Source organism: Phocoena phocoena, chromosome 20 (genome assembly GCF_963924675.1).
Source record: "Phocoena phocoena chromosome 20, mPhoPho1.1, whole genome shotgun sequence".
NCBI classification, from domain to species: Eukaryota; Metazoa; Chordata; class Mammalia; order Artiodactyla; family Phocoenidae; genus Phocoena; species Phocoena phocoena.
The window spans coordinates 18,092,390-18,107,741 of record NC_089238.1 but is presented as its reverse complement, the minus strand read 5'-3'; the positions used below and the strand labels follow the sequence as shown (position 1 = coordinate 18,107,741).

The following is a 15,352-nucleotide window of genomic DNA, read 5'->3' as shown; positions in this document are numbered from 1 at the left end:
ATCAATATCTGTTGAGTGCACTGGGGGCCTCCAATTTCAGGGACTCCCCCAAAGTTTTCAGGCAGACAATGCTGCCCGGGGCACTTCATTGCAAGCACAAGCCAGGGCTGGCTCTCTGTGGCCCCATCCATCTCCACCAGGATCCTGCTGAGACCGGGGTGAGGAAGCCAGCCACGGAGGAGTAGGGTGGAGCAGCTATGAAGCCACCCTCCGGAGACAGGGCCAGGTGTCTGGGGGCTCTCGTAAGATGGAGGTTCAGACTACCTCTGGAACAGAGGTCATGGAGTTGGTTTTTGTTTGTTTGTTTATTTGTCTGCATTGGGTCTTGGTTGTTGCGCGCAGGCTTTCTCTAGTTGCGGCGAGTGGGGGCTACTCTTCGTTGCAGTGTGTGGGCTTCTCATTGTGGTGGCTTCTCTTGTTGCGGAGCACGGGCTCTAGGCACGTGAGCTTCAGTAGTTGTGGCTCATGGGCTCAGTAGCTGTGGCTCGCGGGCTCTAGAGCACAGGCTCGGTAGTTGTGGTGCACAGGCTTAGTTGCTCTGCGGCACGTGGGATCTTCCCAGACCAGGGCTCGAACCCATGTCCCCTGCATTGCAAGCAGATTCTTAACCACTGTGCCACCAGGGAAGTCCCGAGGTCATGGAGTTTTAACAGCCGGTGTGGAGGACACAAACTTTACAGTGACCAAGCAGACCATAAGTTAGGGACCTACTCAGTTCAGAGCTTAACAATAAAGCTTTTTATTATAGCCCCTTTATAAAATTTTTTAAATAAGTAATCGTCATTAAAGAAAAGAAAGAATAAAAGCAAGCAGCAGCATTAGTCTTATCACCCCAGGGTGCCCTCCTGACTCCTCCCCAGGCTGGGTCAGCCACTCCACAGGAACCCATGACCACTTCTGTCCTAATACTCATTCCTCTGTGCTGCAAATGGCCTGTTTCTGGGATTCCCTGAAGGCATGCTGCATTCCCCTTTCATCCATGTAACCCTGCAAACCCAGCACAGTGCCTAGATGTTCAATGTCTGTCACCTCAATCTATACTAAACAAATCCTGAGAACTGGAATATGGACCTCAGCACCCTTAGCTCAGCTGTATGGGTATTTACTGGAAAGTCAGTTCTCTGGAACGTGGAAGCCATTGCTGCTGGGTTCTTAGGCTAGCCCTCAGAAGCCTGAGTACCCCATAATTAGAAGGCCACAATAAAAGGACCAAATTTAATCCCCTTTTGTCACTTTTGTTTTTCCTACAGGCAAATGGACCCACCTGCAGTCCACCAGGGAAACCTAGAGAACATCTGCCATAGCTCCATGGACAAGAGACCCAGGGGTACAGCAGGCCTGCCCAGCTGGCTCTGCAAAAGCCACGGTGCATAATAGCTGGATGGTTACAAGAACAGGTGACCATGAGAAGCAGTGTATGGGTGTCACAGGCCTCTGGGCTTGGAATGGGGGGACGTTGGGAGAGGAGCCTCCATGGATCAGTCAGAGAGCGGACGGTGGAGGACGTGGAGGCAGTCCCATCAAAGGCGGCCAAACCCGGGGAGGGGCTGGGGCAGGTGAGGGGCCCGCCAACCTCCACCTTCAGCCGGCCTGTGAGGGCAGGGCCCAAACTCAGCTCGCAGGGGGAAGGGGGAAGGCAGTTAACCCTGGGGATACACACATTCAAAAGTCGTGACTTCACATTTTTAGAGCCCACTAAAGGACTCTACTCCCCAGGGAAGATTCAGGGGCCGCCAAAGTTGGCCCAAAGGCCAAGCCCCATGGAAGGAAATTCAGCATGCACCTGCTGAGGCCACGTGGGTCCTTCAGCGGTGGCAGAAAGGATGAGCGCTCTTCTAGAGGCCACTGGGATACTCTGTTTCACTGAACGAACGGACACGGAAGGAGCACTCCAACAGATTAGACGGGATGAGCTGGGGCTCCATCACACGGCCAACAGTTGGCAGGGGCTAGTCACCAATACCTGCCCAGGCTGAGCAGGATGGCGAGAGCTAGCCCCTTCCCACAGCTGACCTGTGCTGAGGAGTTGGCCTTGCTGATTCTCGAGTCCACCGAACGAGGCCAAGGAAGGCCCGAAATCTAGTGCTGCCCAGTGTGGGCCCCAAGCAGCCCCTCATGGATCTCAGTGGGGGCTGCAGTAAGGGGCCTAGGGCACCACTGGAATGCAGGATGACACAGCTTAAGAAGCATCTTTCTGCAAATCTACTGAGCTGTTTTGCAGATGTGAACCACCACCACCACCCACCCCCACCCCCACCCCACAAATGGAAGAACTACTAGAGGACCATGAGCACATAGCCCAGGCCTCTTGAAGCCTAAGGACTGATAACCCCTGTGACACCACCCTGCTGCCTCGCCATCAGCCAATCGGAGAACTGTGTACAAGCTGATCACATACCATTCGACACCCACCCCCACCCCACCCCACCCCACCCCCCGCCCGGGGTCGGGCTGGCAACACAATGATGAACAAGACAGACAGGTCCCCCAGGGCTTCCTGAGAAAGAACTGCGGGGTTCGCAGTGTAGCATTTTAAAAAGAGAAAGTTACATATGATGACACACTCTGATCTAGACAATATTTTTTTTAAATATCATACAACAAAGATGGGAAGGAAGTATTTCCCAAGTTGGGTCAGGCCCTCCCATTTAACATGATGGCTTGGCTTCGTCTACTTTTTCTCTGTGACACTTACCATAATTACTCAATATGTATCCACAGTGTGACCATCTCTCCCACTAGAATTTCAGCTCCGTGAGGGTAAAGATCATGATGCCTATTCATGGTTTTGGCTGAATCCCCACATCAAACATAGTGCCTTGCATACAGCAGCATTTAATAGCTACTGTGAAATGAATGGATGACAGTGAATGCCTTTGGTGAGCTTTATGAGATTTTTATTTTCTTCTCCGAAAACAGCTCTACTCTCTAATTTTTTTTATAACGAAGTTTATGACTTCTAAAATCCAAAGTAAAAAAATTCTGGGTAAAAGATACTAATCACAAAACCAATCATAAAAACAAGAAGGGACTTGAAAAAAAATCAGGCTTCTGAAGGCAGAGAGTTGGACTGGGTAGGGGAAAAGCCAGTTCCAAGCTTGCAGAGAAACCCGAGTTAACGGATTTCTCCATTGGTTCAAATCCTCAGCCGCCTGACACACCTAAGATCGTATCACATGGCAAGAGAAGCAGGAACAGAAGTAGGAGAAGAAAAGAGGACAACGCAGGAAAAGAGGGCCCAAGGCAGATGGGTGGCACAAAGGCACCCAGCTCGCTGTGTCCCACGGTGTGTAGGTAAGATGCCTGCCAAGTTCACCAATCTGGGAGCCAGAAAGACCTGCAGCACAGGGCCTGCCCTCCCTCCAGGCAGCAGACTATGGTTTCTCTCTTCTCTTGCTCCTGTTCCCTGGCTGCTCCTGTAGGCTTCTGAGGTTGTGGCCTCTATTACAAAAGTTCTCTTGGTTCTTTCTCTTTAGGAAATGCCTTTGAAGGCGACATACATGTGTGTGTATACACGTTCCCTTATCCTATGGGAGTGAGCACCCATCTCATAGACGAGGAGGAATATGATTTCTGCACTGGAGAAGCCCTCCTGGTCCCCATGGAAACAAGAGAAACAGAGGTGAATTCCGTGAGACCAGTGACAACAGGGGCTGAGAGTTCAGAGAAAGGATTACACCCTGGGCTGGTGCAGTCCCAGGAGGCTGCCTGGAAGAAGCAGCTTGGGGCGGTCCCTCTCTGCTCATTCACATACCGAGCATGGTCTGGGGCTTGGTGCACTTAGCAGGCCTGTACCTGACTCCCTCTAAACTTAACTGAAGTCTACCATATTTGTGGCCTTGTCAGCATTGCTCGGTCCAAGCCTAGTGGAAAAGGACCACCCTCGGAATCGATGCACTTACAATGCCACGGGTTTGGGCCACCTTGTTGCACAAGTCAGGACGCCACTTTTGAAGAGCCAGATAGAAGGGATTTTTCAGGAGGTCCTCATCATACAGAGCCATATGGACTTCAGATGGGGCAAAAAGAGTCTCCTGGGACGAGAGAGGAAAAAGCAGTAAATGACCACTTTCAGAATGACCTAACACATAAAAGTCCTGATCTAACAATTTCTAAAAAGCATCCCTGACACATATTACTCTACACTACAGACCTAACACACCATCAGGAAAGATCAAAGATAACCCACCAATTCCAAGATGACTTTTTTTACAGGTTAAATGTATAAATTATGCTCAGAAAATCTTCTTGACTCCAAGTCACTGCAAAAGTAAAAAATGGCTGTTTTTAGAACATCATTCATGACCCAAATAATAACATCTTAAAGATATGCATATTTTTAATGAAATATTTTTACCATAGAGTAATAATGCTAATCTACCACCCAGAATTACCGAATCTTACCACTTTGCCATATTTGCCTCAGATTTTCTTTTCAGAAATAAAGTATATCAGAGTAGACTGGATCCCCCATGTGCCCCTCCCCATCCCATTCTCTCCTCCCCTTTCAGAGGCAACCACTATCCTGAAGTGGTTTCTGTACCCTTCTTGCTCATGTTTGTACTCCTTTTTAAACTCATGTATTCACAAATAATATAAAATCTTGTTTTCTAAAATATTTAGTTTTTGGCTGTGTTGGGTCTTTGTTGCTGTGCACAGGCTTTCTCTAGTTGTGGCGGGCGGGGCCTACTCTTTGTTGTGGTGCACGGGCTTCGCATTGTGTGGCTTCTCTAGTTGCGGAGCATGGGCTCTAAGTGTGTGGGCTTCAGTAGCTGTGGCACGCAGGCTCAGTAGTTGTGGCTTGCGGCTCTAGAGCGCAGGCTAATTAGTTGTGGCACACGGGCTTAGTTGCTCCACGGCATGTGGGATCTTCCTGGACCTGGGCTCGAACCCATGTCCCCTGCATTGGCAGGCGGATTCTTAACCACTGCGCCACCAGAGAAGTCCTAAAGTCTTGTTTTATGGGCTCCAAAATCTACATAAATGGTATCACACTACAAGTAGTTTGGAACATACGCTTTTCAATCACCATTATGCTTTCAAGTTCTAGCCGTGCTGATCCATTCAGCTCCCACTCATTCACTAATTTCTGCTGTACAGTATTAAGTGAACATGACATAATTTATTTATCTAACATCCTATACTTAAGTTGCTTCCACATTTTCAGAATTAAAAACAATGCTAAAATGAACGTTCTTATACCCTTATGTGTTCCTGGAGCACACATCCAGGAATGTTGCTAGGAGAGACACTGCAGCATGCTGCACCTTCCCCAGATGCTGACAACGCTGGACCACTTCCAACCTCCATGCAAAGTCCATGAGTATTTCCCTTCTTCATGTCACATCCTAGCCAACGCTTCTTAGTAACGTCAGGCTAGCTCATTTCTGCCAGTCTGAGTATACAATAGTATTTCACTGTTTCTAATTTTCATTTCTCTAATGAAGTGGAACATCATTTCCTTACATTCTATAAATTACCTTATCATGTCTTTTGACCACTCTTCTAATGGGTTCTTGGCCTTTTTCTTATGATTGGTAGTTCTTTACATATCTGGACACCAAAAGATGTTGCAAATATCTTCTCCCAATCTGTGACTTGTTTCTTCATTTTTCCTACTGGGTGTTTTCAGAAATAAAAGTGCTTGATTTTTTTTTTTTAACATCTTTATTGGAGTATAATTGCTCTACATTGTTGTTAGTTTCTGCTGTATAACAAAGTGAATCAGCTATACATATACATACATCCCCATATCCCCTCCCTCTTGCGTCTCCCTCCCACCCTCCCTATCCCACCCCTCTAGGTGGTCACAAAGCACCCAGCTGATCTCCCTGTGCTATGCGGCTGCTTCCCACTAGCTAGCTATTTTACTTTTGGTAGTGTATATATGTCAATGCCACTCTCTCAAAAAGTGCTTGATTTTAACGTGATTGAACCTGTCCATCTTTGCCTTTACTGGTCGGTGCTTTGGGGATCTAAGGAAAGCCTATCTATCATCTCGGCATGCCCCTTTCTAAACTGACTTCACTATTCCCCCTCTGAGAAGGTGAGGTCTATTTCCCCACCCCTTGAATTTAAGCCATCCCTGTGATTTGCTTTAACTAACCGACAGACAGAATTGACGCTCTGTGATTTCTGAGTATCAACCTCAAGAGGCCTTGCAAATTTCACTCTCTTTCGTTCGGCACCCTGAGACCACCATGCAATGGAGAAGCCCATGGGATGAAAACCCATGTGGGGAGAGAGAGGCCCAGGTAGTCCAGTGAGGACAGCCAACCCACCAGCTGAATGCAACCACATGAGGGAGCCCAGGTGAGACTAGCAGAAGAACCACCTTGCCAGCCCACAGATTAATAGGACATAACAAATTGTAGCAGTTTTAAGTCACTAATTTGGGGGCTGGCTGGTTATGCAGCAAAGGCTACCTGAAACCACATCCTTTTCAACTCCAAGGCCACAAAAAGAGTCCCTGTAATTTCTAAGAATCTTAAAGGTTTTCATTTTTAGGTCTTCAAGTCATCTTTATTTTTATATATGCTATAAATTGGGCATCTAATTTAATTTTTTTCTGAAGGTAAGCTATCTTAGTCTGCTTAGGCTCTGATAACTAAATACAATAGACTGGGGGGTTCAAACAACAAACATTTATTCCTCACAGTTCTGGAAACTGGGAAGTCCAAAATCAAGGTGCTAGTAGATTTGGTTCTTGGTAAGGGCCCACTTCCTGTACCGTAGATGGCCACCTTCTCACTGTATCCTCATGGCAGAGAAAGAGTTCTCCCGTCTCTTCCTCTTTTTGTAAGGTGACTAATTCCATCATTAGGGCCCCATCTTCATGACCTAATCTAACCCCAGTTAGAACCCAAAGCCCCATCTCCGAATACCATCACATTAAGGATTAGGGCTTCAACATATGAATTTGGGTTGGGGCTGGGGGGACACATTCAGTCCATAGCATAAGCCAACTCTTCCATTATCATCTTTTATATATTTTACCCCTTTCACACTAGCTGATAATGCTGCCTTTGTCATACTCCAAGTTCCCATATATGTTTGGCCTATTTCTGGGCTCTATTCTGTTTCAATGGTCTTGACCAGCGCCATCCAACAAATTTATGTGAGAAAGGTAATTACATATACATTATGCATAATTACACGTTATTTAAAATTTTCTAGTAGCCATATTTTAAAAAGGTGAAATTAAATTATATATTTTATTTACCCTAATACAGCCAAAATACATTTCCAACATGTGATCAATACTTTAAAATTATTGACATATTTTACATTCTTTTTACTTCTACTAACTCTTCAAAATTTGATGTGTATTTTACTCCTCAATTCATACTAGCCTCATTTCAAGTGCTTAATAGCCTCATGTGGCTAGTAGCTATTACATTGGATGGGGAAGGGCTAGACCACATTCATTTACATGACTACAGCTTCATAATAAGCCTTGACATCTCACAGAGGAAGGCCTCTCCCCTTGTTCTCCAAAATTACTTGGTTATTCCTAATTCTTTATGATATCACATGAACTAGAGTCAGCTTATCAATTCCATGAAAATTCCTATTGGGATTTTTATCGGAACTGTACTAAATTTATGGACTGGAGAGCCAACGTCTTTATAATAATGAATCTTATCATCCATGAACATGGTATATCTTTCCACCTTCATCCTCTTTTATGTCCTCCAATTAAATTTTCTTCATTAAAGATCACAGATCATATAAAACTTTTATTAGACATTATTTATATATTCTGTATAGATTTGCTCCTGTTGTGAATGGGGCCTCCAATGCCCCTGGTCTGCTCCCCTTACCATACATCAGTGTGGTTTTACTGAACTGTGAGAGAGGAATATGAAAAATGGGCACAGAAAAGAAGTCAGAGTTTTAGCCATGTCACTTCACCTCTCCGAGCCTCCATCTTAGTCTGTACAATGGAGAATATGAATACCTGTCTTGCAGGATTCCCATTTACATGCTACCTTCACTATTTTTGCTACACTGCACACCAATGTACTGCCACTTTCTGCTAGCCCACATGGTGCCTTTGTGAGGATGACAAAAAGGCACCCCACCTTCCCAGTAGGTACAGTCCTGTGCCACGGCACATGGCTTAGTAAGCAATTCATAGGCTATATATATCAGCCTAGTTTGCCAACACCTCTCCTCCCCCGGGCAGGACACCTGTGCAATAAATAACCTGTACACTTGAACACAATGGCCCTATTGTTAAAGTTTGACATTTTCCTTCAGACACCTACTCCCATTTAAAATTTATTTGTAAAAGAACTCTTATTACTACTTTAAATGGAAAAATAGTATCACTTCCCATTAAGATCGTCTTAAAATTTTAAATTATATATCCAATTGACATCATTTAAAATCTGGCTACATACCACTGCCTGCCAAAGGTTCTGAACTTGAGCCTGAGGCCTCTTCTCTTCATTAAAAGAAGAAAATTAGCAACTATTAAAGAGCATCAAGTAAACTTACCCTTGATACAATCAGATGAATGAAATATGAGTGAAAAACTGAATTACTTTCTCATTATGTAACAGTATTCCCAAACACCTCTTTGGGAAAACACCAGAACAGTATGCATAAGTGCATTATGAATTCTATTCCTTAGAGCTAATGTTAAAAACAGCCACCATTTGAGAGCATCCTTGGTCAGGCACCGTGATGACATCTATACATCCTCATCCCATTTTAATGTTCACAATAACTATAGATAATTAACTATAACTAATGCTCACAATAACCATAGGTATCATTAGCTCCATGTCACAGATGAAGAAACTGAGGGTCAGCTGGCCAACTCCAGGTTAGACAGATGTCAGAATTTATTCTAACACCCATCCCTTTAACCACTACATTCATCATGTAAAATAATTATGCCTGGATTAGGGGTTATTTCATGAGCCACAGATGCACAGACTCCACACTTCATTTCTCCTAAAGGAAAAGTCCCCATGACAGCCACACAGGCTCAGCATCAAATTCCCTCGGTCTGGTCCAGCCTGAGCTGTCTTAGCTGCAGGCCATCCTGGGGGCTGCCTAAAGAAGGCCCCTGAGCTCCCTGCAGATCCTCTTAGGGAGAAGAGCCTAGCATGAAAATGGCTACGTATAATCCCTTCACAGGCCCCAGCTCTGCAACCATTCAGGTATTTGAATTGTTGAATTCAATTATTACTGGAACCCAGATAATCCTTTTATGAGTCTCTACCAGAACAAGTGGATAATATAATTTTGCTAGGACAGAGTCACAAGAAAACAAAATTCTTCCTAGTTCCTGACACAGCTGGTTCTACATGGCGGAGCACAAAAGTAAAGATGCCTTACATAAAAACCACATGAGAAACAGGATGCGACAAGGTCAGACTAAAGATGGGAAGGGACACTCCTCCTTGCTCCTCAGACAAGATGCTGGCAGAACAGCAACACCCCTGCCCCCAAGATGGGCTTTGATGGAGGAACTAACCACCTAACTGGGAAGCAAGAAGAGTTAAAAAATAATAATAATAAAACAAAACAAAAACAGAACAGTGCCAGGAGAGGTAAGGACGAGATAGAGAAGGGAGCAACAGGGAAGGGTTTGGGGTGGGGAGTGTGGGAGGCATCCTTGGCAGGGACCAGAGCAGGGCCAAAGGGTCAGGAGGTGGGAACAGGTTCCTGGTGAGCAAAGAAAACTCAAGAATAAACTTTTTTTGACTAGATGTGAAAATGAGTTCTGAGAAATAATAAGAATCCAAACAGAGCAGGTCAGAGAGGGGCAGCATGGGAAGGGAAGGGCCCTGAATGCCACATTAAAACATTCAGTTCAAATGCATGAATGGTGTAAACACACAAGACTCTCAGCAAGCATTGCTCGTGAATGAGATGGAGCTGGCTGGTTTTCAATCCAAGTCATCTGCTCTCTCTTGGGCATCAGTCTCCTGGATGCCAATGACTGGATCCTCTGTCCAGGAGTAGGGATTCAGAGACCTCTGTCCAGCACTGTTCTCGACCTTTCTGTCCCAGTGTTAAAAATATGTAATAATGCTGAATGCCAGAGTTGAATTCTTATATAGGGGTAGGTGCTTTAAAATAATCTGACAAGTTTACTTGCAAGAATTGGTTTTATATTTTAAAATATTGAATAACATGTAAAGTAAACTGACTTTTCCTTGTAAAACTGGAAAGACATGTGAATCCTCATATATAAAACTCCTTAAAAAAAAAAATTCCACCCCTTCCTAAGTGCAAATGATGGGATGATTTATAGAAAATGCAGTGAAGTCAGTCAGAGATACCAAATAACCCTGCACGTGAGTTATCTGAGGTTACTCTGAACAAGACTGCCAAGTGAGGCCTCAGACCGGTTCTGGGCATTTTAGGAGGCAGTGTGCACTCGTGGTTTTGTGGTCTTCAACCGTCCTGCCAGCCCGGATGAGTCTGGGTTGTCAGGGACCATCTGGTGACAGCGTGCAGCCTGGCTCAGCAGAATCCAGCCCAGGAAAGTCTGCACCTCCCAGAGATGCACTCCCTGCTGAAATCTCACTGCTGTGGCTTCTCCTGCCCTGCCAGGGCTCTGACCAAAGACTCCGACCAGGCATATTCTCCAACTGGCTTAATTTGTGACTCAGAAGGAAAAGGCCTAAAGGGAAAACTTTTTATCCATCTATGTTTAATACCAAATGGAAGCAATTTTATGATGTAACGTGTGGTACTACCGTCACTTGTGTCCTTCTGGCCTGTAATGTCTATGGCTCCTGCCCATATGTCTCTCAAAGCTCTTCTTCAAAGCACTATGCAGCCTCGCTGCCTGGCTCACTGCAGGCATGCAGTAACTGTTGACCCCACTTGAACAAAATGATAGTGAAGTGTTAGAAAAAGATCAAGCTCCCAGGAAGGGATCATCTGTCACAGAAGCTGGAAATCCACCGCCCAGACGCAGGGGAGGGTGAGGGGCTGGCCCCAGGCGGTCCTGCAGGCACTGGCCAAAAGCCAGAAAAACGAACATGCTCAGAGCTGGCTAAACACAATGACTGCTGGAATGTGTAGGATCACGGTAGGAGAGAAGGCCTCAGGGCTGGAAGAGGGCTGTGACCACTCACGGGAGCGGGGGAAGTCTGGAGGAGCATAACTGCCCCTTGGAATGCCACTCCATCACCCTGCTCCTAGAATTGCAGGGGAGCCACCAGCACCCACATCCCTGCCAGTATTTTGGGCAGGAGGGCAGGAACTCCAAGGACCACTGCTCAGTGTCTCTCGGATGTGGAAGCAACCTCAGGACAAATCATGTCCACTTGTTCGGGTCTGAATCCTTTCTAGATCTGGTACCTATCATTGCATGGTCACATTCCCCTGCTCCCCTAGGAAAGGAGGAAGTTACTGGACACCCACCTAATCCTGGCACTTCATAAACAGAGGGACGGCCCTGACAGAAACACTAACAGAGACAGACATGTGAAGAGCAAAGCCCCAGCAGCCGCCCTCATGAGGGCAACACAGTCCAAGAGCCACAAGGAGGCACAATCAAGACCTTGACCCAAGGCTCTATGCAGACACTTGCTGCTGCTCTCCCGGCAGTGCTACCAGGTGGGATTATTTCGGGTGACAAGCCAAGGTGAGGAGAACTCACCCAAGGTGTCCACCCAGCTTCAGTGGCCCAACTGCTTTCCTGACACTAGGGCTCCTGAGAAGTACCTGTGTCTCCTCACATCCTGCACTTCTCCCTCTGAGGCCAACAGGCCCTGCCTCTTGATTCACCACAGACCTGTCCACCTGAAAGACACAAAGTTGTCTTTCCAACACTGAAGTCTGTGCAGGATTCTTCAATGACTTCCCCTCCACTCCCTACCAGATGAACTCTCAACTTCTCTGCATGGCATGGAGGGCCTCTCACTCCTGGCCTCCTGCCCACCTCTGCAGCTTCATCTCCCTCTGCTGTCCCCAGAGCTCCCCAGAGATGCGCTCTCCCTTCTTTTACCGATTTTGTCCTAAAAACTACTCTTCCTCTGTCAAGGCCCCATTTGGCCCACAGGTGGCTGGGACCCTCCAACTCAGAGAATGGCCCAGGGCCAGAGTACCACCCAACCCCGGCCACAAAGGACAGACTGCTGAGTGAGAACGAGCCCTGAACCTAGCGCTCTGGACGCCGGGGGGCTGCCTCAACATCAGGCCCGGCAAGGCGGCCTGGAAATGTAAATATCCCGCTAATATCTGCCGCTCTTCTCTAGGGCTGGTGGGAGGGTACATTACTTAATCAAAATAGGGGCCTCTCTCCCTAAAACCCACAGACTTGGAAAATTCCAGCTCGCATGGCAAACTAGTAGTCCCTACAGTCTCCCCTGCCCCTCATTCCCTCAATGTCCTAAATCCTCAATGAAGACGCGCCACTTGCTCCCGTGGCCCTGCACGGGCCGCGAGTGCCCACGTCCCCAGCACCTCCAGAGTCGGCCAGAGCGGCACGGCCTTCCTCTCGAGCCTACGGGCAGTCCATTTTCAACGAAAAGAAGTGAACAGACCCAGAGTCCGGAACACCTCTTGGTGCTTCATAGTTTTCCTGGAGAAATCTTTACCCAGCAGGAAGACGAGACCCCGCCCCATGAGAGGCAGGCTAGCAGGGATTCCCTCCTCTCTCCCCCGCGCTTTTATTACCGCGGGGACCACGACAGCTCGACCCGATGCTCCGGACCCCCACCCCCACCCTCCCCTCCACCCGCCCCGCTAGGCCTCCCTTAAACCGCGGAGGCCACCCAGCCCGTGAACGACAGTGCTGCCCCAAGTCTGAGCTCCCGGGATCCTGGACCTGCTGACCTGTCCTGGAGCCGCGGGAGTCAGAGGGCACATTCTTCGCCAACCCCACCCCTAGCCCCGCAAATACACCAGAGGGGCAGAGCGAGCCCGGCTGAGGACAGGAGCCGGAGAGCCCGGGAGGGGCAGTCCACCCGGCGATGGGCCGGGGCCCTGGAGGCCGCCCGGAGGCCGCCAGCCCGGCTTGGGGCGCCGGCTGAGGAAAGGAAAGAGCCCCTCCCCCTTCCAGCTCCGGGGCCCCGCCCGGCCTCTGGGCCCCGAGGCGCAGCAGTCCCGAGGGAAGGAGGGCGCGGGAGGAGACAGGAGGGAGGACACTTACTTAAAAGGCTACATAGTTTCACTCCCCGCTCTTCCCAGAGCGGCGCCGACCCCCTCCCGGCCCCTCGGTTCAGACCTCAGGCCCACCACCCCAACGCCGTAGATCTGCTCCACCGCCCACCCCCGTCGGGCGGAGCCGCGCCTCAAGATCTCTGGTCAGCCCAATGAGAGGTCGTTTTTATTCAGAGTGACGCGTGCGCAGAGCAATCACTGAGTCCGCCCAGCCGGGGGTGGGGCTCAGGAGGCACACAGCACTGGCTCAGGAGGCACACAGCACTTCCTACTCAGGCTGGACCAGCCCAGAGCCACCGACTGCGCGTGCCCGGAACGGGAGGGGGCGGGGCCGAGAGCAGATCTGATCCAAGGGGTGGGGTCCAAGCTCTGTTGCTGGAAAGCGGGCTGGACTAGGAAGGGGAGATTTTGGGAGCCGTCCCGCCTCGCAGATCGCCCTTTACTGCTCGTTTTGGGAGACGGAGGTGCCCAATCCTACGAGGCATACCACTCCCGTCGCTGGCAGGGTCTAAGAGTCAGGGTACCTGGGTTCTAGCCTCTTCACTTGCATGGACGTGGCGTGATCTTAGCCCCCCTTTTTTTTAATCGAGCCTCAGTTTCCCCTTCCGTAAAACAGAGGATTGGATCTGACGAGCGCTAATATTGCAGACCGTAATGGGGTGCGGAGGGGGAGATGGGGGACCTACACGTGACCTCCCGCGTGGGGCCCCGCCTATCCTTGGTCCAGGGGATGAAAGCGCCCAGCGAGGACGGGAGGGGGTGGGCGGATCCTAAGAAACCCTACCCGGCCGCCCTTGGCAGCAGCTAAGGCGGAGGGCGCGGCTCCGCGCCCCGCTAGCCCTGGCGACTGCACCGGAGGAGGATGGCGACCGCAACCCGGGCTTCGCGGGTGGCTACCGTGGAGGCGAGGACTGCGCAGAGATTCGGCGTGTGACTAGGAGCGCACCTGGGGAGGATGGACGAGGGGACGGGAAACAGCTAACGGGGCTCTCTCTCCGCGCCGAGTCCGCGGAAGCGCACGTCGTGGATCCTGAGCGGCTCTGTAGACAGCAGCGGCAGTGGCTAGCTCCTCTCAGGCCATGAGGAGTGCTCGGGCCGCCTGGCCAGGGGACGCCGTCGGGGCTGGCTGTGTCCTGCTGTGCTGAGGGCGTGAGGCTGAGAGGGGCGCAGGCGGCCGGGCTGCGCCGGAGAGCAGCGCCATGGCGAAGGAGGAGTGCAAGGCACTACTGGACGCGCTCAATAAGGCGACTGCATGCTACCACCACCTGGTACTGACCATCGGCGGCTCCGCGGACTCGCAGAACCTGCGAGAGGAGCTGCAGAAGACGCGCCAGAAGGCGCAAGAGCTGGCGGTGGTCATCCGCGCCCGACTGACCGCTCCGCTGCGCGACCGGGGCCTGGGCGCTGAGGAACGTGCCGAGTTCGAGCGCCTCTGGGTGGCCTTCTCTGGCTGCCTGGACCTGCTGGAAGCGGACATGCGGCGTGCGCTGACCTTGGGCACCGAGTTCCCGCTGAATAAGCCGCTGCGGCCGCTCGTGCGTACCGGGGTGGAAGGCGGCGCAGCGAACGTAGCGGCGCGCGCCCTGAGCGCCCGCAGCCTGCGGCACGAGGCGGAGCGCGGCTTCGACGTGGAAGACCTTCACCAGCTGGAGCGGGAGATCCTTCAGGTGGGCGAGATGATCCACGACATGGAGATGAAGGTCAACGTGCCCCGCTGGACGGTGCAGGCCCGGCAGGCGGCAGGCGCCGAGCTCCTGGCCAGGCCCAGCGCCGGCGTCTCCTCGATGCGCGGTGTGTCCGTAGAGCAGCGCACGGGGCCCTGCGACCTGAGCAAGGCCCTGGCCGCCACCATCTTCAGCGCCGTGCTGCTGGCGGCTGTGGCCTTGGCCGTGTGTGTGGCGAAGCTGAGTTGACCCATACGCGAACGACCTCCGCCGCCACTACTCGCTACCCGGAGACACCCCTCGGAGAACATCTGCAACCGCCAGGACTAGGGATGAGAGTGGGATCTGGCATGTTTAAGGGGAGCGGTTCTAAAACCCTGCGTGTGTACGTGTATGTTTATACGCGCGTTTCAAGCACACATCTGCCTGGGCAGAACATGGCTTCCTCTTGATGGCCCGGGAGGAGTTAATTTTGCGCGGGCCACCGGGTCATTACCGCTAATGTATGCAGGAGCTTTATCCCCTATTAATAGAAAACCGTTCGTAGTGAG

General features: G+C 50.2%; 2 protein-coding genes across 2 annotated transcripts in view; one reads left to right on the top strand and one right to left on the bottom strand.

Moving 5' to 3' along the window:
* ANKRD27 (ankyrin repeat domain 27) overlaps positions 1–13,250 on the bottom strand; it is a 52,277-nt gene extending 39,027 nt beyond the window's left edge. Inside the window, exons 1-2 of the mRNA XM_065898885.1 lie at positions 13,127–13,250; positions 3,903–4,034 (exon numbers count right to left, since the gene is read on the bottom strand). Of these exons, the coding sequence (XP_065754957.1) occupies positions 3,903–4,004 (102 nt within the window). The 5' untranslated portion in view covers positions 4,005–4,034; positions 13,127–13,250. The remainder of the gene's footprint in view (positions 1–3,902; positions 4,035–13,126) is intronic.
* Positions 13,251–14,336: 1,086 nt separating this feature from the next.
* RGS9BP (regulator of G protein signaling 9 binding protein) lies at positions 14,337–15,050 on the top strand. The gene has a single exon (XM_065899560.1). The coding sequence runs from the start codon at positions 14,337–14,339 to the stop codon at positions 15,048–15,050; it is 714 nt and encodes a 237-aa protein (XP_065755632.1).
* Positions 15,051–15,352: the final 302 nt, after the last annotated feature.

What these genes read in the sequence shown, in the direction of transcription:
- RGS9BP (XM_065899560.1), top strand. Translation starts at nt 14,337, where the DNA reads ATGGCGAAGGAGGAGTGCAAGGCACTACTGGACGCGCTCAATAAGGCG.